At 42.6% G+C, this 25,659-nt stretch overlaps 1 protein-coding gene across 1 annotated transcript; it reads left to right on the forward strand.

Moving 5' to 3' along the window:
• LOC142588998 (uncharacterized) lies at nt 1-25,659 on the forward strand. The gene is made up of 4 exons (XM_075700792.1): nt 1-150; nt 8,844-8,989; nt 13,201-13,333; nt 23,859-25,659. Exons 1-4 carry the CDS (start codon nt 65-67, stop codon nt 24,100-24,102), a joined length of 609 nt encoding a protein of 202 aa, XP_075556907.1. The 5' UTR covers nt 1-64; the 3' UTR covers nt 24,103-25,659.

The following is a 25,659-nucleotide window of genomic DNA, read 5'->3' on the forward strand; positions in this document are numbered from 1 at the left end:
GGCCTGCCTCCCGCTGTCCTCGACATTGTGTCGGGCTGCCAAGTTGGGCTGCGACCGAGACACAATGGAAAAGTGCAGTGCGAGCCTCTTCTTTTTCGCCAGCGGTCCCCACATACCCGTCGGCGCCGAGGAACTCGCAGAAACCTGCAAGTAGGTCACACAAAATTGTGTTTATTTTTAACTTTTTTCCCTCGGAGATACTTCCACTGCACAGGTTGTCATCATTGTCATCATCATCACCGCCACTATCAAGATCAGCCTATTTTATCTCCATTGAAGGACGCAGGTTTCTCCCAGTGGTGTCCCGTTACCCCTTTCTTGCGCCAGCTGACCTAATCTTACACCTGCAAGTTTTCAGACTCCATCACACCAGGCAATTTTCTGTCCTCCTCGAGTGCAGTTCCCTATCTTGGCAGCAGCTCTGAAACTCTAATTGACCATCAGTTAACACTCTTACGCATTACATCTCCTGCACATCCCCGTTTGTGCCTCTTAATCCCAGTCACTTAGCTATGCAGAACACTTACCACAGCAATGTGCGCAAACAGTGTACTTAATAACAAAGTGTAACAAAATGTACTTGCACGATACTATTGATATATGCTTCTCATCATTCTCTCATGCGCTGTTTGTCATTCGCTCTCAGCACGTAGCACTGCAGTGCTACGTGCAGAAGCTCTCACTTCTTGCCGTGTGCCAGTCCTACAAAGAAGTTTAAGCTCTACGCGGTATGTTGTCATCTCTTCAAGAATAATTTGACTTGGTATTTAATTATGTATTTCTAGATATGGAAAAACACTTGTTTTCCCTATACTTTCCCTGGCTTCATTGCCTATTGTAATCGTGTGGTTGCAACTAGAAGAAAAATTGAGCTCATTGACGTATTTCAGTTGTCCCTGAGTTGAACATGCTTCCATGTACAGATTTTGGAAGACGTAAATTATCTCGTAATATTAATCAATGCTTCTTGCGCCACGTTTATTTATCGAACGTCAATACTAATAACAGTGCGTCATAAACGAACAGCTAGCCCAATTTCGCCCTCAGAATGGAACCAAGTTGGCACAAGGAGCTTCCGGACTACATGTGGCTGAACTGGAATTATAGAGCCGGTCATGACTAAAGTGATATTAGCTTGGGTTTCGCAGAAAATAGGTATCCAGTATGTTCTAGCCTCTGTGATCCACACGTCTGCTTGTATATAAAGATTTTTTATCATTTTTTCCTGCCTACTTCTTGGAGGAACGGGAAGCCGCCCCATTGACATGTTCCCCTCGCTTGAACAGCTGAACGTCTACCTTCTCGAGAATTTAAAATTCCCGCCACCACTGCTACACTCTAACAGCCCATTTAAGGTACATTTGACTATCGTTTTTCAGCACGCCAAAGCGCTCCGATGGCGCGCCTTACGCTCGGATGATCAAAATTGGCCACTCAGAACACATTCGCCGGGTTTTTCAAAGCTCCTTGATCCTTCTCAGAGCGCTCAGAGCCCTAGTGGTAAGGTGTACGTCGGTACAGGCACAGGCGGGCCTTTCTTCACAAAAGGTAGCGCAGATGTGCTTCCTCGTCCGGCCTGCGATTGCGCTGACGAGCGGCTGAACATACGGTTGGGGCACGCTTTCTCTAACAGCGATTAAAGTGCCGCAGGTTGACATCACGCCCATTGCCGGAAATCGCTACATCGTGATGACGCCCTTGGCGCCCCCTCCCCCCCCGACAAGCTATCTCGCCAGCGTTGCAGAACCCATTGAAATTCTAACTCTACAATGACGCTACTTTGGAAACTAATAAATAAATTATGACTACACTTATAGTCAATTCCGGCTTAAAACAACGCATATAATACGGAAAGTAGATAAAAATTTCGCCGCTTATAAATGGCTCACTCCAAGTGGCTTACTGCATATGCAGCCTATTTTATGCGGCTCTTGCATTTGCGGCCCGCATATAAACGGCCCCATCTACAGCACAGAAGGGCCGCTAAGAAACCATCATGAATAACGCCAAATATTTATGCGACATTTGAGATGAAATCTGTTCGGCTTACTAGGCGGCTCAAATATTATGCGGCCCAACGGGCATTTTTCACGAAAAAAAATTTCTTCTAGAGGTGCCGCCCAGTTTCGTTCTGCACGAGATTTGATAGATACAGCTTATATAGGAAATTCGTAACCCATCCCACAAATATTGAAACACAAAGAGCGTCACACGGGGAATCGAGCCCAAATACATCGCGTGACAACCGCACCATCTAACCACTACACCATCTCACTAGGCTGACACGTAGGATTGGCATAGCTATTTGTACATACAATTGGGCTTCCGAGGTGGCATTTTATGTCGACTTTTCACCGTCGGCGATCGTGTGTGGTGTACATATAGTTCGTGTAACTGTTGGAAATGCTTATGTGGTTATGTGGATGGAAGCTGCACGAAAAGGAAACTGCTTCGCCAGGCGAACGTTCTTCTTGATTCGCTATCCTGCGGATTGTTCACTGCAGTCGCTGTTCAACCGGGAACTTGGCGTTGTCCGAGAAACTTTCAACCTCGTTAACAAGCATCAGTCAAATATGATCCGCCGCCAATGTGCACACTTGCAGCTATAGATAACTGCACTTGCTTCAAAGTTGCGCTGCCTCGACGGTATAACGGCAATACGGCTACACTATTCTGAGACGTCGAATAAGCTGGCGGAATTTTGCCGCCACGTCTAAGTTTCTTGAACCTACGAATATTTCTATTCACTTTCGCGGGCCGCAACAGGGATGCCCCGTCCGTAAGACTGACATATATAGCTTTAGTGAGTACGTAAGCAATGCTCTCGAACCATGCCATTTATGCCGCTCCGTTGCAGTTACGAATTCAGTGTTCATTTTCAAGCAGCAAGGCGCCTCAGTATCTCCGTTCGTGAGCGTACCATAATTGTGCTGCAAATATCGGAAGCTTCACTGCTTTGGACACGCTAGCTTTTTTATCCTCTTTATCTGCCGGGCGCAGGTGACGTTGCGGCTAGCTACCGTGGCCATTACCTGCAGTGCCGTTGATGTTAAAAGAAGGAAGGGAGGAAATAAATCAAGGTGTGGTTAAAGAATTTATATTATGGTACTTAGCATCCCGAGACTGCCGTGGATTACGGGGGACGCAGTAATGGAGAGCTTGCGTGACCACCTGTGGTTATTTAATACACACACAAACGGAACAAAAGTGTTCTTGCATATCCGTCGGAATGAGACAGGCGGCGCCGAACCTCTATTGCCACCGGGTTATCGCGCCGACTGTCGTCAGAAGAACAGTTTAGCTATTCGAAAATGCAGAAACAGACGCGATTTTGCCGGTGTATCGAAGTTGTCAACAGCTCCATTCTTATCCTTGCAAGTCGACGGCTGCGACTCAGAATGAACCTGGAATAACCGCGATTTGACTATTTTATCTCATGGAACATTTGTGTAATCAGCCCCAACGCAATGAGCACTTCCTTCTATCTGGAGTGCAAGCAACTCTCGGTGTGGAAGGCGAGCCGTATTCATGCAAAAATTACTTTAATTATGAAAATATATAAAGGAAGAACAACGTGGCTACAGTATTAAAGTCGACGCGCTGTATTAAGCAGGCACGATGGTATTGTGTCGAGTGACAGGCAGACTTAGGCGTGCCAGGAAGTGGTTGCAAGCAGGTTAGATGGACTGCATGGTCACGTACTTAATTATCTTGAAAAAGAAATTGAATTCGGATTAAGGTATCGTGCACATTTGTTGAGTCTCTCTGCCTTTGTAACATCGACTGCGCCCATATACAGTTATTAAAATGATAAGCTTTTATCCTACCACTTGAAGTATGCTTTAGCGCAATGTCCTTTTCATCTCTGCACGCAGTCTGAAAGCATGCTGTGCATTCATGCAGACTTAGGCACAGAACATATTTTTTAAAGGAGAATTATTTATTTACAATACAACAAAGTGTGCAGCACAGTTTCACTGTAGGCTCTTAACACAGAATAAGGACTTATATACGAAGCTCTGACTGTAAAAAGTAAATTTGTAACATGAAATATAAAAGCAGATAGGCAGTGTTTTCCTCCTATAGTTGTTAAAATCTGCATAAAGCATAACGCATGAACTTGCATTAACTTCCTCAGGTTGTGACCAACAAAAGCCGGGTCTATCAGCCCGCCCATTTCTCCTTCTTTAAAAAAAGTTTGTTTATAACCAAGATTATGTAAAATAACAGGTAATTGCAATATCAGTAACATGACACACATGCGTGCCAAACTTGATGTAAGTGTCCATTTTCTATAGATAGCTTATCTTATGAGGAACAGCAAAGTGCTCTCAACTAATGAAAATGTAGCTATTCATGACTAGCATGAACAAATAAAGATTAAAAGTGCTGCAAGAAAATGCGCGTGTTTGAATTGAATAACTTCTCTGGGAGCCAAGCAACATTAGAAATCTATTGTCCTGCGGAGCACACTCCGCAGAGTTTGGGTGAACGCAGAGAGATGCAAGTGAAGTTTTTTATGTATACATTGCAAACAAGAGAAACAAAAGCCTTCTCAGATATGTGTTTCATTTTGACTTAATTGCTTTGTCATCACAAACACAACAGATATTTTTCGTATATGTTCTGAGTTATCTGTCCTGATGTCTCTGGACCTCTAGGCGATCGTCGTACCTGGAATGAAGAAGAAGTTCCACTGAATGTTAAACAATTCCAGAAGCTGTTTCCCCATAGCCCTGTTAGTGCTATGTTTTGTTCAATAATTGGTCAAGGTGAATATATTAGTGGTCTTGCACTAAACATGTCTCAATGTTAACCGTAAACTTCTGATCCTGCGACATAACGATCCGAATTCTTTTATGTGACTGTTCTCATTGTGGTGTGGCTAGAAAACCAAACTTGACTGCACTTATTTGCCCCTTGTTTGGAGAGAGAACCAATGTCCAGACTGTGCTCAACACCCTTGCGTTGTCCTGCTTCTTTCCATGAGGGCTGTTACTAAAGTTCATTGCATCGTATTGATGTGCACACATTCTTTCCCTTTTTATTTAATATGTCGGCGTCCCTGTTTCCTTTCATTCTCTTCACACCCTTTCCCAGCACAGAGTAGGTCCCTTGTATTTACACTGACTAACCTGCCTGTCTTCCTTTCTTTATTCCTCCTTCCTCTAAGAGCACCTATCCGCATTATAAAACTTATCTGATGCTAAGGACACGAAGACGACGAAGGACAATATGGTCAAGCTAGTTAAACGCAACATTGCTAACATGTGCCTACTGAACGTTCTGAAGAAGTCCTGTCCGTATGTAGCTGCTCAAAGTTTTCATAAGCAGATTGAATGACTAGAAGAGGCAGGCTACCCAAAACTTGTGCCAGTTTCCGTAGGAGAAAAGATCCTGAAGAAGTCGCGAACCCACCAACTCGCATAGGAGCCACCTCGCGAAAAAGAAAAGGTAGCCGCCATACTTACATACACCGCATGTTGCATAATTCGAAGAAGACTGCCAAGTGAGCTAATGTAAAGGTGGTGTTTTCTGCCCCGTGCAAGCATTCAGGGCTCTGCAGAATAACCAACCCGCTTTTCGCAAGGCACCGGCCTGTTTCACAAATCACGAAAATATACGTTCACTATCGAGCAGGATTCGCTTATGAAGTTCCTTTGTCGTGTGGTAGAAAGTACGTGAGACGAAGCTAGGAATGCCTGAATGATAGGCCGAGGCGAAATCAAATCAATGATGGAAATGAGAGAGGACTGCCTGGAAATTATTGTAGAGGTTGCAAATGTACGCCATATTTTCCATCCTGCAATGTGGTGGCCAGAAGCCGTGACAAATGGGTTGGATCGGTAACTTAGGCGAAAAGGATCATTGAGGCCGGTAATATATGCGTGAGTTTTGCATCAATCTCATTATCGCAAACAGAACTGCATTACCTGAACGCGAATGTGCACGGAGGAACTGTGATAGTGCTCCTTGTATAAAATAGTGGCGTGTGTTCCTGAATTAACATCCTTGGAAGTAAAAAAAAAGGTGTCCTTTGTGTACGTGTCTCTGTCTTTGTCCGTCATTGTCTGGGCGCCTTTCACAATTAAACATGCTCAACTAGCTCTCCATCCTAACATTATAAACTAAGTGGCGATGATTTGTTCACAGACAGTAGAGCATTCTGTATGACATATTTCACATGTGCTTAACGCATAAATTGTTAACATGCGAATGTGTCCGACCTTTGATGTTACAGCACTGTGTTTGAAATGTCACTGGAATTATTAGCACCAAACTCCATCTCTACTTAGTCAGAATACAATAAGTGCATGCACAGTGTAAACGAAGTATTCAAGCCATGGCAATAGATGAACGCACGTAATGCCCTGAGCAAGCAACTAAAGCGAGCGAAATGCGCTTCAGCTGCGTTCTCCACATCCTGCACAAACACATTTTACATATACTTGTCGACTTCGAAATGAAATCAATGTGCCTGGCCTTATTGTTTATTTCACAGTCATATTTCTTCACACTTGCAAGTAAGAACTAATTGGCTCACATTGTCAGTTGGCGCTGAGGGGCACTCATTTACGCCGCTTACACTTGCTGGCATTCAGCTACGCTGGCGCTCATTTTACACTCGCCTAAACTCAGTGACTTCCCACTCTTGTGAAATGAGCATAAATGAGTGAGAGTTCTTGAATGTGCGTCTAGCTGTAATCACAATACAGTTCGTGCTAGTGCTTCAATGCCACCCGCATGCGAGCAGTACTGTAAACACTTGTCTCTTTCTGAGCACCACCTTACTTTCATGCTGGCAAAGTGTCACCATTTTCTTCGCGTGCATCACCACAAGAGTATGATCTTTGCGCGTTGCAATGAGCAGCCATTCTTGGCCTTATTTTCGTGTTGTGGTCCACTGTATAGTTGCACTGGAGAGCAGGGGTTCTGCTTTCTTTGGTGGCGTTCTTACTAGCGTCAACCTCTTCTGCTTTAATCATGTGTAGAAAAAAAGATACATTTAGGTGAGAATAAAAAGAAATTGCAGACATGTGATAATTTGAGAAACAAAAGCTCACAAGAAAGGAAGGTCTTATTAAGGCCCATATTGAGATAGTGGGTACCTCCACAGCCAAAAATTGATACAACAAAGCAATCACGTCTACACCAAGCAAAATGTCCAACTTATTGATATGTTTTCGTTATTTTAGAGTTTTTTTTTTGCAATACAGCATTGCTTTCTGACAAGATTTTGAAACGACGCAAGTACTCAAACCCACAGATTTCTCAGTCTGCAATAGAACTTGAAAGTGCTAGCTCGTCGTGAGATATCGCGCCGTAGAACTTCTTCCAGTGGCATAGAACTTCGCCTCTGCATGTAACGAGTGTACTGCTCCTCTCCAAGAGATATTGTGCCAAATGCTCCTTCCAGCGCAAACCAACACTTCGGTGCTGCTGCGTCGCCGGAGTTAAATGGCTATTTTCGTGTCCAGCAAGCTTCTAGCTGCATTGGGCTTTGAGTTCTAGTGACCTCGACGCATTGAACAGGAAAGCCGGAAACCCACACAAATCAACACATTACACCGAGGAAAGTGCGTAACACACCAGAAAGCTGTTCAGAATGTAGTCATCGTTCCACAAACTTAACCTGTGATATGCAATGAACTCATTTCGCCGAGTCGACGAAGGGGATAAAAAGGGAAGATTTCAAGGTTAGAAACACGCGATTACTAGAGGATCGATAAAACGGAAGCCCGTATGAAATTTCAACCACAGGATACGCTAGAAAAATACCGCCAGCAGTAATGCGATTTGAGGAAACCGCAACGGAACTACGCGTGCACTTATAGCTCCTTCACACGCCAAAACTTCTATGCGCCTGTCCGCATTAGCACTACACATTCAGATTTTCAAATCACCAAGACTCGTTATCTGCTTACTCATACTAATGCAGTGGCATGAATTAAACATTTAGTAGTATGGTACAGAAAAATCAACCTACCGAATTGAGACTGGTTCGCAGCTGTACAGCACGCACTCCTGGGGCCCGATGGTCCGGCGCAAATGGCCGTCGATTCACCGTGGCCGTCGCACTGCGATGAGTTGTCGAAGTCGCACTCGCTTCTTGAAGTTTATGGTAACATCGGTAGAATATAACATCACTGAGATCACAGAGTGCATTCATCGATTCATCGACGCAGGCAGAAGACTTCACAACACGAACACCGTCGCATAAGTTTGCCGGCGCAAAAATATGACCATAATTCGTGCTCACGCAATGTTTCGCTCCTTCCCTGCCGGTGCAGTCTTTCCTCGTCCTCCACCATCAATGCAACGCACACAGGCGACGACTACTTTCTTGGTCCATTCGATCTCTCATTTTGCCTTTCCCTTATTTTTCTCCCTCACAGAATCTCTTTCACCGCCTCTTCAGCTCTTGCTTCGAAGCACCCTCTCAACGCGTCAACACGCTTTTTGGGCGCCAAATTTGCAGGGCTGCATATAAACCTTGCGTTTGCTCACTGGCCGCATACATCCGTGAAAAGCGGGTAGGCCGCGTTTTGACACGCGTGATCTCGCTTTATAGAACACTTATATGCGGTGGCCTGGGCCAAACCTAGAACATAACGCTTATACCAAGGACGTTATGCAGGACTTCACTAAGAGTGGAGTATGGAGGGGAGCCCTCCGCTTGTAGCGCAAAGTAAACATATCTACTTAATTTCACAGCTAAGAAGTTTGATGCGCGAAATGGGCAATAAGTAGCACCCTACATGGACTGATGCATGTCACAGCGGTCCCGTCTCTTATTTGTGTCAGATGTACTAAGGTCATAATTTCTATCGAAAATGTCGCAGGTCCGACGAGAACGACATCAAGTGCCTACAGGATTACATCAAGAACTGCCTCAACGGCATCTCCAAGGGAATGGTGCAGCTCATATTTGATGGCATCACTGCGGTAACTCAGGAGAAGTGCACCGTCGGACATCCCCAGCACGATAGTGAGTGTAAAGGCCGCTCTATGGCAGCCACGTGCGCGAGCCGCCAATCTATCCTGGCGCAGGATTCTCTAAATTACCGCTGACTATAACCATGTTTTACGGCGCATTTCCTTCTGCGCCTTTCTTACGTCTCGTGTTAATGCGCAATTTATTATGAGCAAATTTAGCATCACGACATGCAAATACAAACTTCATTGAGAGGTACAGGTCGCTTATATTCAAATTACGAAATGCACTAAGTGTGGCTTGTAGGCAGTGCAATGCGTGCTTGATATACTTAATAATGATGACACTTTAATTAGACCAGCAGTTTTGATCGTTCTTGAGGTCATTCATAAAGGATTATCACTCACAGGGACATCACTGGCGGCTAAGTTAAATCAACAAATCTTAAAATGCGGTGATAACATTGATAGCACAAAATATAGGTCATATATTCCCTGTAGTATGAGCAAGCGACTACTGCTTGCACCGACAGTTCAAGGGGAAATAAATAGCTTATTCTTGATGTTAAAGAATCCCACAGCATGTGATGTGGAGGGCGTAAGGGCAGAGCCAATAAAACCTGTGGCGATGCATATTAACAAACCCACGTCATACACGCGCAATTTAATATTGTGTGCTGGTGAATTTCCCAAAAAATAAAAAAAAAATGCACCAGTATAGGTAATTTTTAAAAGGGGGTACAGGAACGACATGAAGAACTGCAGACCGATTTCAGTTCTGTCAATTTTTCCGAAAGATATAAAGCAGGTTATTAAGGACTGAATCTTAAATTTCTGCACCCGAAATAATACTATAACAGAAATACAGTACGGTTTCCGAAAACTCTAATGCACCGAAACGGTGCTGCTACACATTAAAGAATAGTACATAACACTGAAGAGAAGCTATATACAAGTTAAATGTTTCCACACTGCGAACAGGCGTTTGATTCCATTGAGCATGATATTTTATAAGAAATGTTAAATGATTATGGGGTAAGGGGAACCGTTCCCAACCTCGTGAAAAGCTACTTAGCGAACCGACCACAGTGCACCGACATCTGTCATTCCAAGTCAGCAGTGGTTAACATCAAATTTACTGTCCCACAGGGGTCCATTGTTAGGCAGCTTCATATTTTGTTAAACATTAATGATATTACAAACACACCTATAACATTTGACATAGCCACCTATGCTCATGACACTAATGTTTATATTTCTCGTGATAACTTATCTGGTCTCCAGCAAGAAACAAATATTTGGCTCAGTAATCTTTCAGGATGGTTTAGAGTAAATAAGTTAGAAATAAACATTAAAACGACAAAATACTTTGCTTCTTGGCTTCGTAACAAGTGTATTGATCATAACATAGTAATAGAATTGCGTGATGAAGTCATGCTACGTTCTACGTGCCATAGGTTCTTTGTTATTATGTTTAAAAAAAAAAGCTTAAACTGGTCCAGTAATGCCCACAGAATAAGATCTAGCATTGCAAGATGCATCGGCATTATTAATAAATTAAAGCGTCTATTACTTTCTCAATTGAAGAAGCTACTGCACTATAGCCTTGTGCATCCTCGCCTTCAATACTGTTTATTTGTCTGGTGTACCACGACTAATACTAATATCGATAGCTTACTAAACTTGCAGAAACGCATGATGCGTATAATTCAGAATGCGCCCTGTAGACGTCACACTGCTCCTTTTTTCAAGAAGGATAGCATATTAATAATAGAACATCTTATTAACAAAAAACAGCCATTGCAATATTTCAAGACATCAGGCTTATAAAAGCCCCCTTTTCAGGAAACACCTTCCCAAAGAACACCACAATTTTAACACGAGGTACATAACATAGAACAAAAGCAAGCTACGGACAATTTACGGCGTCCAAAATCAATCATTCCTTGTTGCAGATATTCTAAATTATCAACCTGCCATACACACTATCGCAAACGGATCACCACCTATAGGAATATTTAAAAAAGTTAACGTTTATTTGTTCTCGCTTCTGAAATGGTTGTTTACTTCGAAACTGCAAATAGCATTCAACATTTCTTCCATTCATTACATGTACCTTCAAATTATAATGGATTTATTCACTAGAAGTAGCTTGCTTACCGTGTGTGCTTTAGTATTTTCTTCAATGGGAAAGTGAGTGACACTCATGCTTTTTTGTTAGCCTCTTATACAGATCTTTATATTTTCGGTCAAATCAACATACACTCATTCATTCATTCATTCAATCATTCATTCATTCAAATGTCATCATTCACTTCAGAAGTGAGAGGTTTGATTAGAACATAGTTGAGCATCGCTTTAACTACAATAAAGATTATTTTAATATCTATTATCGGTAACACTAATTCGATGCCAAGAAAGGCTCGGATTTGCAAATGTTATAAAAATTTTTTTTCTGAAAAATAATTCTTGTGAATCACTCTGGCCTGTACTTCAATCTCATACCTGATACATGGTTGAATACCTTGATCTTTTTATCATTGATTGTGGTACATCTGTTATGAGTTATATACACGGTTTCGCGTAATTCCGGAGGTGTTGCTTTGAATTTTTTGCTTGCACATGTTCTGTGTAAGCAATGTAATGAGCACAAACAAGCAATGCTAATTACGTTAATAGTTTTCTCGCCGAGTCTTTTAATTCACGTAGGATGCACTTATCTAACAAACCGATACGAGATGGTAAATGAAAGTCGCCCCATGGTTCAATTTTTTAATAGCGTAGCATTGTTCTTACATGATGTAAACATTTTGGAAGGCGGCTCTATCTCAAGGACCGACATTGAGAATCCAGGTTTGAGTAGTACATGAGAAGTGCAGTCGAGTTCACACTTGCAACTGTCTTTCTGTCATTTGAGTTATTAATGCTGTTATTGTTTGGTTTCAAGGAAACATGGGGCCATTGAAGAAACAGTCACGCAGTACTTTTCCCACCATCTCCTCCACTTACTTACGTAAACATACATTTCTGTTGGGATAAATGCGCTCTAGTCTAATACCGTGGGGTGACTCGACTTTCCATAGCAGCATTGTTCTGAAATCCATTGTAATTGTACCTGAGATTGCCCAATTTTCTCCCATATTGAAGACCAGGATCTTTTGGAATATCTTTAAGGAATAAGAAAAAAAAAATTTAGCACGTTTTTTGCTCCTTCTTTAGGTAACGGTTGACTACGTAATTAGGGAACGTACCCTGACTGGCTAGATAGTACCACAAACATACAATTACATCATCTTTAAAGCGGCTTCTTCACATTGTGGGGCAAGAGCAGTGCGAGTTCTGACAAGATGAAAGGGACTGTTCAAGCGAAAGAGGTGATCACATGTAATTAGCAACTACTCAAGAGTGCACCATTTAGGCGAGTGCAGAAATTGAAAGACTTGCATTGACTGTGTCGTGGAAAGCTCCCAAATGTACTTTTATAATTGTGCACTTCTGTTGGACACTTACGACAACCAGCTCTTCCCTCTTCCAAAGTCCAGTGCTGAATACACTCAGTTTTAAGCAGTGAGGTTATATAGCGTGTGTGCACGTCAATGGTGCCTGGTGCCAGGAGGCGCCCACGTCCGGTTTCGGTGAAATAAATCGTCGCCTTCTTCACTTCGAATGTGACAGTGCACTTGGCATGCGTTTCGATCTGTTGCATTAAAAGGCAACGTGATTATTGGTTGAGATCACGAGTAATTCATACAAAATAGCATATCTAATGACTCAACCGCTGTTCAATAAAAACAAAAACTAGACTAATATTTTCTGTAAGCAATCTTTATACCAATGTACCGTGAATTTACCGTGTACCGCGATTAGCGTTGTGGCCATGTCACAACCTAAGTTACGCGATTCAGTCCTTGTCGGCCTACTTAGCCTCGTCTGTTCATTATAGGTAGCATCACCACCTCTCAACCACGACTTCAGTGCTCAATACCAAAAAGCAAAAATAACAACTACACCGCTTAAAATATCACGAATAATAGTACGGCCCCTCTTCTTTATTCATTCTTGATTATTACACTTTTACTTTCGGCAGACTACCTGAATAACGTAAATTCATCTGTTGTAGCCTAGGCTATCAAGAGCTCCTGAAAAAGCTTCTTCGGTGCTCCTGTACAGTCAAGCAAACTGGAAGAAGTATTATATAGAATCTCAGTAACATTAGTGTATAGCGTTTTTTTCAATCTCGATTATCATACTTATGTATTGTCGCAGACTACCTGAAGTACGTGGTATGCATGAACACTATCGGACCGAGGATACACCAATGTAACAGAAACATCACCGCCGTCCTGGAGACGAGCTCCGAGGTCGCTCAGCAACAGCACAAGATTGGCTACGCCTGCTGGTGAGTAACGCACCAACTCGACTTCGACTAACTCGTCTTACAACTAACTCGGCTCCTTGTGCTGACAGCATCGGCCCTAAACTGATTAAACTGTCCAAACCTGCAATGTGTCACATTTTAGCCACCCTTTTTCAGCAATCTATCGGCACGATGTGCATCCCAAACTATTGGAAAGAAGCTCGCGCAGTTCCCATATTTAAATCTGATGATCCATCTAACAAATCAAATTACAGACTAATTTCCTTAAGCAGCACGTGTTGCAAACTTGTTGAATACAGCATTTCATCTGCTGTAACGAAGTTTACTAGAGAAGATAACTTTTTCTTTATCAATCTGCGCGGATTTTTACATTATCAAACTTGCGAAACGCAACTTTTTAAATTATTTAATGACTTGCATCCCTCCATTCATTCTTTCCATGAAATTGGTGCCATATTTGTAAACTTCGCGAAGGCTTGTGACACTGCTCCTGTGTTGCGGCTTATTCATAAGCTGTCAGATCTTAACACAAATGCGAGTATAACGAGGTAAATTAGCACTTCTTTAACTAATCAGTAGCATACAGTTTTTGTTAATGACCGTTCATCTCCTTTAATACACGTGAAATCAGGAGTAGCGCAGGCTTCCGCGCTCGGGCCTAATTTGGTTTTTTTTTCAGTTTATATTAACCATAATAATAATGGCATGCGTTCCATATTCAGACATTTGGCTGACGATTGCGTCATCTACAGACAAACTACTAACCGTGAGGGCACCTCTTACCCTGAGTATGATCTAGACATCTCAGTAAATGGTGCCATAAGGGGCAAATCGAAATTAACAATAATAAATTCAAAGCTATCAGATTCAGAACTACAGTTAAACCGTTGTTATGCGATTACATATTAAACAGCGGGCCCATAGTTTCTGCATCAACAATAAGATACATGGGTGTTCATCTCTCATCCTATCTATCATCGAACACTCATGTAGACGCGATTGCTAATAAAGCACTTCCCACTTTTTAGTACACTCTTCAAATGAGAATATTTACTTACAATGAAAGGTAATACAAAGTACAGGCCGCAATTTTATTCGATGCCTTCAACACATTATATACCAAGCTCTGAAAGCAGTAAGCAGACGACAAAAAAGAACAGAAAATAAAAAACCGCATAAGCAGCATCTGCAGTGTTGTTGTAAATACAACTTTAAAAGTGGCAAAATATGGATAATGCATAAACTCGCTTCAACTTCATGCGGTGTCGACCGACGAAAATTGAGCCTGTCAGTGCGCCTTCTGCACCTTCATTGAATTGTTTCTTTTATAATCCAAATTATGTAAAATTGCACACAAGTACAATACCAGGAACACAACCAGACGTGTGAGTAATGAATATCATATAAATAATTGCTTGTAATCTTTTACAGTTCTTTGTAACTTTGAAATTTGACGATTTCTTTTTTACTCGTAAACGCTCATTTTAATTCAATAGCTTTTCCCAGTAACCGAACATATGTAATTCGTTACTTCATTAAAAAGACATTCTGTAACAAGCTTTGAGAACAAGATTTCGGGGGCAAGCATAACCGCAGAAGGCCTCAGATTGTGTCACACAGCTGCCTCGCTGATGTGCCATGTTAAGACAGCCAAACCAAGGAGCTCAATATGACTTTCCTAAAGCTCACTCTCCACCAGAGAACGGTCGGCGAACTGAATCGGTTTTCGTATATCTCTATAGCGACTGGCAGTTAGGATGGTATTGCCAAAAAGTCACCTATAACAATTTTTTGCACGTTTTCAATGCGCCAACCGGGAGCATCGTCTTTAAGTCCCGGCAGAACCCACATGCCGAGTAACGACGATCTTGTGCGCGAGATATGCATACGTTGCAGCACTGCGCTACAGCTCAGCGTGCACATCGAGACCGTTCTAAGTGTCACTGCTGGTGCCTTCGCGGCAAAAACGAGGGAAGTTCGCCAATGAAATTTTTGAAAAAGCCAAAGTTAGTAAAAATAAACTATGCAGGAAAACCTGCAGAGGACGTTCTCGATGTTCCAGGCCAACTGGGTATATTTACAGTATATTGGCAATGGCATGAAAAGTTCGTACAGAAGTAATCGATTACTTTGTTTTTCTGCGACGCGTAGAAGTCTCAGCAAAACACACGTATGTTCAATACCTTAACTATAAGTTCTTATGTTCCCGAGTGTTTCATTCTAGTGTAGTATATACAAGTTATCTTAAGGAAGCTTTAGACGTCTAAGCGACAGTACTTTTAATGGAAATAGAGCCATCCATCATTAATCTGAAAAGAAAGAATAAATTTGTTGCGTTAAATTGTACTTATTTGAATTTAAAGCTGTCATAAGAGATAAAAACATGAAACGATTGGCTTGCGGAGCGCACTTAGCACAATTGTCGCTGTGTTTAGGTGAAGGCTGATACACTTAACTGAAGCACTGTATGTATACTTTATCAATAAGCGAGAGAAAACTTTTAAAAATATGCATTTCATTTCACTTAATTGCTTGGTCATCACTGACATATCCGATAACATTCATACATGGCCAGAAAACTTCGTCCCAATGACCCATGGACCTTTTGGCGACTGTCGTATCGGAATAGAAAAGAAATTCCACTCGCTGTTGGACAATACCAGACACGGTTTAACCTAGGCCCTTAGGGCTGTGATTTGCTCAATAACTGTTCAAAGTCAATATAAAAGTGACGTTGCAGGAAACATGCCTTCATTTTTACCGTAAACTTCTGAGGCAGTCAGATGATCAGAAAGAAATTATGTGAATGCCCTGGTCCTGGTTTGTATAGAAAACCAATCTAGGTATCCGTAATTGCACCTTAACTGGGAAGATAACCACAGCACAGACTTCTCTCAACACTATTACCTTGCTCTGCTACCTAACATGCGGGCTGTTGCTGCAATGCGCTGCATCGAGTTGCTCTGCATACATGCTTCCGTTTTATTTGAAATCTGCGCTCTACTAATTCATTTTGTTCGCTTGATCTTTTTGTCCAGCTTGTGTTTAAACTGGTTAACCTGTCTGCTTTCTTATCTTTTATTCCTTCCTCTAAGGACCTGTTTCGATGCTAAAAAACTAGGTGTCAATAACTCACTGCAGAACATTTTGTCTCACGCTTCACATGTGTATGACATATATGACATTGTGAAGGACATCAATGAGAAGAAAGGGGGTTAACCGAGGATCCCGGTTTTTATTAGTCATATCATAAGAAGCCAACAAACACTGAAACCAAGGACAACATAGGGGAAATTACTTGTGCTTAATAAATGAAAATAAATAAACGATAGAATAATGGAAATTAAAGTGGATGAAAAGCAATTTGCCGCATGTGAAAACCGAACACACAACCTTCGCATTTCGCGTTCGATGCTCTACCAATTGAACTACTGCGGCGCCTTTTTCCCATCCACTCTCTTGGGTATTTATGTGCTCTTAGTAGAACCCTGGGATTGTTAGCCAGCGCCACCACTCACAGACCTTGGCGGCGGACGTGGAACATCCTTTCTGCCGCAGGCGTCACGAGAGCGAGATTTTTTTGGGTGAACGCAACTGGTCAATAAACCCACATATGCTACCTGAAGGCATCAACGTTCCGGATTCTAGGCCCTCGTTATGTAATCAACGAGAAGAAATGGGGTGAACCGAGGGGCCTGATTTCTGTTTTTATTTATTTATTTGTTTATTTATTTCATTTCCTTATTTTATTGTGAAGGACATGCAATTTGTCGACGACATTAGAAATTACATCATTCTGTTTTGAATTTCACTTTAATTATTAAAAACCAATTTCAATAATACTTCATCGAAATGCAAAGAGTGCATACGTGCTCTAGATAAACTTTAAAAATTCACTGAAGATTACGGCGCTCGTTAATGCTAAATTTGTGCGCAGGTCTATAAGTGTTCGCAATTCGCAATATATGGAGGCGTCGAACCGATCAACGCACCGAATGGCAGAGTCGTGACGCATAGCGCTATATATAGACCGGCCACACAGTTGTGGCTTCCCGGAAACTGCAGCTTATGCAACTGGAATCTTTACCGGGAAACGCTTGCGGCGACCATTATTCGCGAAAGCGACCTTTCTGGTTCTTTTCTTTTTCTTTTCACCTTCTTTGCCGGTGCCTCCGCTGGCTCACATGCACGGATGTGAGCGCCGTCGCGCGGTGCTTCAAGGTGGCTCCTCTGCTGTCCTCTTCGCGCTCTCTCTGCTAACGCCATGTTTCCACGTTCGCTCTTTCACCCTTCGCTGTGCTTGTTCGCTCGGTTGCACCGAGGTAGGACAAGGGACGGCGACGCTCAACACAGGAACGGGCTCCTAAAGCTGCGCTCTAAAAAATGCAATCTTCCCTGTAGTTGTCTAAGTAGGCGTAAGCATACCCCCAATTTTAATTTGACCATTCCCAAATTTCATGATGACCCACCTCCCAATTTAGGTTGGCCCGCCCTCCAATTTCAAGTTGGCCCAACCCCGAATTTCAAACTGATCTACTTCCTAATTTTAGGTTGACCAAATCCCAAATTTAAAGTTAAACCAACCCCAAAATTAGAGTTGACCTACCTTGACTATACGCTACCCCGTGCATATTCTAAGGAGCCCTACGTATCTCAATGGGTATTTTCATTCTAGATATTTTTTGGGTGATGAAATTGTTCCTTATTGCTTAAATGCTTCCAACTACATTTTCACTGTTATAACAATGAAATGTATTTGCAAATTATGTGTTTCCAAGAAGATACACGGCATTACACTTTTGGCTTGACGGGCCAGGGTACTCGCCACAGAATGCTTACACATTACAAACCATGACGATAAAGATGAACAGAAGTAATACTCTGGCCAGGCAACCGGAGTAATAAAATAGGTTCAGTTGTGATTTCACCTTATGAATAAACATATTTCACATATTTTGCATTCCTTGGAATAAACTGCACGGGCATGGGTTTATGTTTAATTTCACACTTTTATACCTTCACATTTTTCGTCATTCCCTCAGTGGCCCCCATTTCCCGCCGGCCTTCATTTATGTATCTTACACTTAATGGCACTTCATTCGGCTGCACTTGCCCATTCACACTCGCCCAAACTTATTCAGCGCCTTCCTAACATACTGATAAGATACTGTAAAGGGTTCCCTTCCTCACAGACTTGGGCATAAGCACTAGCATGGTTGCAGAAATGTTTGCAAACAATACATCAATAGGTTGTCTTACTCCTTCTTAGTTATTATTTACCTTTTACTTCGCGCTCGCCCTTTGAATTATAAAGCATATCTTAAACAAACGGTCACGATGACATACAATCACACTCTTCACACCTAACGAACGTCAGTTTGCAAGTACAAAAATCTTATTGCGCTCAACAGCACTCGCCCAGTTTCAAGAAATGAGCATAAATGAGTGAGAGGACGCTCGAATGTGAGCCTACCTGCGACGATATTGCAGCTAGTCTCAGCACGTCAATTCATTCACGTGCGAGCAATTTGTGAAACACTTCTCGCTCGATGAGTTCTCCCCCTCTAGCATACTGGCGAAATCACACCTTTTTATCTTGTGCTTCATCACAAAGGTACCATATTAGCGCACTCAAATGAACAGCCGTTCTTGGCATATTCCTTGTTTGCGGGTGCTGTGGCCCACTGTATGATTCCACTAGAGACAAAGGTGTTCAGCTGTCGTCGGGGAATTCGCTGTTGGTGTTACTCTCTCTAGGTTTGTTTGCCTACGGTAAAAGTTCAGCAAGGTGACAAAAAGAATTTGTGAATATTTTCTCGTTTGAGAAACGTGGCCCCTGGCGGAAGGGTAATAAAGCCCATTTTGTGGCTATTTGGTAATGCATAGCCGGAAATGAACGCTGCGCAGTTTGAGAAAAGCAATATGCCGAACTTGTTTCCTTTTCATGATTTTTTAGCTATGCACTTCCGCTTGTCCACAACACTACGATACGAGGCAAGTACTGAAAACCAGGTTTTTTGGCCTTTTATGAAATTCCAAACTTATACGCTGTACATAAGTTATCGTACTGTCGAAAATTTACCAGAGGTATAGAGCTTTGCACCTTGTATATGTAACGAGTGTACTGCTCATCTCCAAGAGAAGCTGTGGTGCATTGTGCTTCCAGCGCAAAACGACACTTTGGAGCTAGTACGTCGCCGTATATAAATGATTATTTGCGGGTCAAACCAAGTTCTGAGCCAAAGTAAACTTGGAGTTCAAGTGAACACAATGCACTGTACAGGAAAGGGAGAAACGTAAAGAAACAAGGCAAATAAACACACTAAACAGAGGAAAGTGAGTAACACGCGAGAAAATTCTTTATAATTACAGATGATCGACAAACTTCCAATAATAAATGCAATGAATTCGTTTCACGAAGTTAGGAAGGCGATCAAAAATTCAAGATTTAAGGGTTACAACAGAACACGGGCTTGCTTACTGCGCTATAAAACGCATGGACTATAGAAAATTCGCCCATAGAATTTAAATGATTAATTAGTTCACAAGGCTACCGCCCGGAGGACATATCGAATAATAATGCAAATGGAGAAAACAGAAACTCCACTACGCCAGCAGTTATAGCTAGCGTCAAGCGTCACACGCTAAAACATTCATGCGCGTGGCCCGTCACTGCATGTAAAGATTTTAAATCGCTGCGATTTATTACCTACTGGCTTATAATATTGCAATGCCACAAATTAAGCATTTAAGCAGCTTAGCCTAAGCGAAGCAAAAATTGACTTGGAAATCGGACACTGGTTCTCAGTCGCACACAACGCACACCTGCGCGTGGCTTCTAATGACTCTTGTGTGGCCGTCGCACTGGCATGCCTTGTTGAAGTTGAACAAGCTTCTTCCAAATTTCGTTAACATCGGCTGACGGGAACGTCACCCAGACCACTGAGAGCGTTCCCTGACGCGGACGGATGCTTCCACAGCACAAACAAAGTCGCATGATGTATTCGGCACACACACACACACACACACACACACACACACACACATACACACACACACACACACACACACACACACACACACACACACACACACACACACACACACACACACACACACACACACACACACACACACACACACACACACACACACACACACACACACACGCACGCACGCACGCACGCACACACACACACACACACACACACACACACACACACACACACACACACACACACACACACACTGACAATTATGGCAACCGACAACAATCGACCCATCCGCCCCCTCAGGCCATGTTTTCGCGGCGCAGCCTTGGATTTTTTCCACCACCCGAAGATCACGCAAGCCAACAAAATAGAGGCGACAACTTCTTTCTTAGTTGATTCGTTGTCTACTGTAGCCCTTCGCTTTTTCTTCTCTTCTGAAACCACAGGCCTAAACGCAGAGATCGTCTCTCTCTGCGCTCCTTATAACTTTTGCTTCGTTGCACACTTTCACCATTTCGGTGGCGCTTTGCTGACACCTATTTGGCAGGGTTGCATATCAGCCTTGCGTTTGCTCATCGGCCGCAAGCAGTCACGACCAGCGGGTCGCCCGCGTTTTGTCACGCATGGTATTGCTTGAAAGTACGTTTATGTGCTGTGGTCTTGGCTGAACTCAGTACGCACGCTTAAACGGGGACGGTGTGCCGGAATTGACTAAAAGTGTAGCCTCAATTTCATTTCAACGTTTTGCCAATAATAGAGAGTCTATGCAAACTTTGCGGCATGAAAGATGCATTTTTTTCTCAGCACTCACTAAAATGTCACCTTGCTTTTCAAATGCAGTCTATAGAGCACAATCAAGCTAAGGGCCATAGGCTAATGTTCCGCACTTCGACTTTTCGCGCGTGCTTTAAAAGAAGAACGTTCATTCCGAGCTCTCAAGCCTCTGTTGTGGCAATATTGCCATTTGTATGACATCCTTTTTTAAAATAAATCTCAAGCTTTTTGCAATCATTCATCATGCGCTGCGCAGAAGGCGCCATAACGCTGCCGCAGAACTGAGGCCAGTTGAACAAGCGGATGAAAGAGAGAAAGAACACGAGGTTTCCATGACCCTGTAAAATAAATGAAAGAGCTAGAGCTTAACAAAACCTCACACCTGTCAGCAGAAACACAGCGATGTTACTCATCGAAATGAAAAAAAAAAACATTAGCTTGAGTACCACGAACTCGGGAAACATAAAATTTCACCTTCAGCAACGAAAAAAAAATTTAGAAAGCAGGAAGCGTTCGCCCAAGCGTGGCGGACTTTGCTGAAAGTGTACCGTTAAACTTGTACAACGTGGAGCCCACTTCTCGAGTATTCTACACTAGTTAACGCGACCTCTATGTTTCCACGTGTACTTCCTGCGCTGCAAAAGGACCTACACCACGCTCTACTTTTAGCGAGCCAAAATAGCATCCACGTGGAACATAGTTCAGCCGCAGTGAGAATGCGAGCATCGCGATGTACAAAATTGGAGCAGTGACATCGTGCGATAAATGCGTAGCTCCTTGAAGCGCGTCAAAGGTAATACGCAAATTGCGTTCGGATGGCTGTATGCCTTACCACGAGCTGCCCGCATGAAATTCTGCAACACGACTAAGAGTTCAAAGGGAAAGCTATACTGCCACACATTGAAATGTTTGGTTAGGAATAATACATCTGCGGGATGCTCAAAAACAAGTTTAGCGTTGCCTGTCCTATAGCTCAAGACTGCACCTCCGAAATACGTGTCAAGAACAAAGCTCTTCGATAGTACCACTTACGAAACTCTCCCTACACACTAATGTACGAACAGCGCCACGACTATTATCGCCAACAGATGATGAAAATAACCACAAAACAACATTTCGCTGCGAACAACAAAAGATATAGGCGCAGATTTTGATCGAAGCCACCAAAATCACTTCTTACAATCAGAAAATGTCTTCACAACTTCGTTACCTATTTTAGGAGGCGACAAGGGACGGCGACGTTCATTTTATCACTGAATTCTGGCGCATCTATCCATTACGCGCACTCGTAGAAAGGCACCCATGCCTCGCTACGAACCTGAAGCAGACGTTTGGAATACAGCATCATTTTAGAACTCTTTGCTATGTTATCGCTGCTTTTGGACATGATGCAATTTTTGAAGGAGTATTCATGCTGCGTGGCTGATTTCAAGTCGCTGTACTCCCCGCAAATAAAAGCTCATAGAAGTGTATTTCGGCGAACGCAGATACGGCTTCAAAAAAGAAAACTCGAAGTGATAGAATCGAACACTCCGTTTATGGAAAGCGCAACGCAATATTATCCTGTTCACAAATCCGTCTCAGCATTCCAGAAAAACTCTGCTATAAGGATTAAAATATACACAGAAGAAAAGAATGACAACATTAGGCTGAGTTCAAAGTAAAGAAGCCTAAATTAAGTGAGCGGGATGTTGCCGTAGCACGAAATTCGGTCCTACTGCCGGTCCGTACTTTTGCATTGTAGTGTTAGGCCCTGAATGGTTGAAGCGACGTGATTGGTCAAGTTCATGGTATTACGAGGGTATTATAGTTGAATTGCGTAGTTATCGTAAGCAATGCAGAAAAATTTGTACAATTAGTACAAATTAGTACAATGGCCGTACTGTTTTCTTTATTTTCTGAGTAATTCGCGAGGGCGCAGCGTAATCCGAGTGCACTTTATTTGCACGGCTAATTCAAATCGCTACAAGCACGGCCCCATACTGAAGAACTGAAAGAAACGTGTGGCCAAAAATTGTACAAGACTTTCTCACACTTCCTTCAAAACCGAGCGAAGTTTCCGGAGCGGCAGACAGGCAGGGAACTGTATTTAGGTCCTGAAGTACGCGACCAGTCAAGGCGGTAGAGCAGCGGGCTGCTCCCACGTCGGGACGGGTAGGTCGATCCTCACCGCCAAATCTGAAACAATGCAATAGGGTTCATGGTCGGTGCGAAGCAGGGTTGGGCGATTCACATTCATTACGTGTCACATTTGTTGACTTTGCGTATGATGTGAGCGGTGTTCCTTTAAATTACTTAAATTGAATGCCAAATTGAGGAATCTGCTTGAAATGAAGGAATAATCCCTTCGAAAACTAGCCCCGATTGCTAAATGCAAATGCCCCATAATCGTCTTCGTACAAGCTTATTCGAAGAGGAGATTTCGCTTTGGTGGCTCTCATATGGCACGGAATTGGCAGTGTTACACTTATTTTGCATACGAGTCAATGCAAACGCTATAATACTCATGCCCTTGCCTGTGTGTAGCGAGTTATTGTTGCTTGCTAGCGCGAGCGACGAGCAACGAGAGCTTGAGCCGACAATTTCCAAGCACAGACTACAATTTTATTGGGAAGTGGGGTGGGGCCAGCGCGCCGAGAGGCTGGCCTGTCAGGTGCATAACGTGCTTGTTGCCACAGAGTGGCGCTGTGAACTACCCATACAAACACGCGCCCGTTATTCGCCACGCGCGGACGGCGTTCACTGTGTTGTAATGTTTCTGTGTACGCGTTTTATTTCAGCACGTTCGCGACATACAAGCAGTGTGTCCAGGACTCTATTCGAGGAAGTTGCTCGGACGACCACATTGATTACGCCGAAGGCATCGTGCACCAGTACGCGGGCGAGATCCTGGACGCCGTGTGCACAAAGTACCGACCGGGTGGAGAGGGCTGCAAATCGCTGCCGGCCATTGAGCCCGTCCAGAAACCAAAGACGAAGTCTATGCTGCCCCCGCTAAGCGATATTCTGAAGACGTTTGGCTAAATGGCGGGAAATATCTGCCAGCCAATGGCAAGCTGTGGGACTGCATTGCTGTAACTTGCTATCGGACCTAATACTGCAACAAGTTCTCGATAGTTTGACTCCACTGCTACAAGCTGTTGAACAAAGCGCAGGAAAGATAATGTGTTTGTAATGATGCCCGTTTTCCACGAGTATTGTGTGGGTGCTGAGCAAAACGCTGCGATACAGTTTATGACGCTGTTGGTGCAGATGGGAAATCCAACTGGCTTCTTGACAGCGCAAATATAGAGAAGAAACAGGGAAAGCTGGGATGATACTAAAAATAAGTTAGTCGAATTATTTCTGCGTTTTTGCGTTGAGTGTACGTAAGTTTCCTTTACAGAAGAATTCCATGACACTTAAATGCAATCATCCCTTTAATTGAATCTACTGCTTTTCTATCATTCATGGCTCAGAACCAACCGATTGCGGTGATAAACGATTCGCTAATCATGAAAGGCAGTAACATTTATGTTGAATAGTTACTTTATTGCGGACAATTAACGACTGCCTAAACTGTGAAGCGACGTCATAAAATATTTGCTGGTTTCCTTTAGTTCCAACTTGTGCAGAGTTCGTTTGCTTTAATATTCTGCTGTAATCATATGCTACGATCCTATGCAAAAATTATACGCTATTATCTTTCTCAACAGATGTTTATTTGCTAAGAGCTCATTTGGTTATATATGCGCAGAGCAGACAAGTCTCTTTTCTTTTATCTGCCCACTTTTCACAGCAGAGGCAAAATATCCATTTCATCATTTCGAGATAAAGCAACGTATGCTATTTAGGAGCAAGAAATAGACACAGAAAGTTAAGTAATAAATATTATATGAGGAATTATTTTCATACTACTACAGCCTCTGGTTCCCACTCTTTTCTCAGAGAGTGAAAACCAAAAATCCTTCATTGAAGCATAGCAGAGCAAATGGACATCTATGGGACACAACGCCTTACTATAATGGCTGAATGAATCAACACAAGCATTTCTGTGATAACTTCAATTAGCACATTCATTTATTCCCAATACTATAATTTCATAATAGTGTTCGTTTTTGTAGGTTTGTGTATCATACTCGTGACATGTGTTCATTTCGTGCCTTAGGGATGCGGAAGTGTTCTTTCTCGGTAGTTTTGGTTGTGCTGAAAACAAGAAATAACAAAAATAAAGATTCCATAATTACTTTCAAGTGTGAATTTTATAGTACCTGAATAAATAAGTATAAATGAACTGAGTGTCATCTTTAACTGGAGTACGCCTTCTTACCTCAGATGGCAGCAATAATAAAGAGCTATATAAAGTGGCGCTTCAATTCTGCCTAACAATGAAGAAAAACATCAGAAACACATATATATGAAGTCTTTATATTCTTTATGGTGTGTATGTGCCGTCTTCACGATGTATCGATAAAAATGGCAAATGCACTTAGCATGTATTATCAAGTTTTCCTTCCGATGAGTACTACTCGAATATTTCTGTATTTCTCGGTATTGTTAATGTCTTGTTTCAACTTTTTGCAGAAATAAAACAACTATTTA

This window comes from Dermacentor variabilis, chromosome 7 (assembly GCF_050947875.1).
Source record: "Dermacentor variabilis isolate Ectoservices chromosome 7, ASM5094787v1, whole genome shotgun sequence".
In the NCBI taxonomy this organism is placed as follows: domain Eukaryota; kingdom Metazoa; phylum Arthropoda; class Arachnida; order Ixodida; family Ixodidae; genus Dermacentor; species Dermacentor variabilis.

What these genes read in the sequence shown, in the direction of transcription:
- LOC142588998 (XM_075700792.1), top strand. Translation starts at nt 65, where the DNA reads ATGGAAAAGTGCAGTGCGAGCCTCTTCTTTTTCGCCAGCGGTCCCCAC. An exon ending in CGGACATCCCCAGCACGATA is followed by an intron (nt 8,990 to 13,200) that starts GTGAGTGTAAAG and finishes GTATTGTCGCAG; the next exon opens with ACTACCTGAAGTACGTGGTA. An exon ending in AAGATTGGCTACGCCTGCTG is followed by an intron (nt 13,334 to 23,858) that starts GTGAGTAACGCA and finishes GTTTTATTTCAG; the next exon opens with CACGTTCGCGACATACAAGC.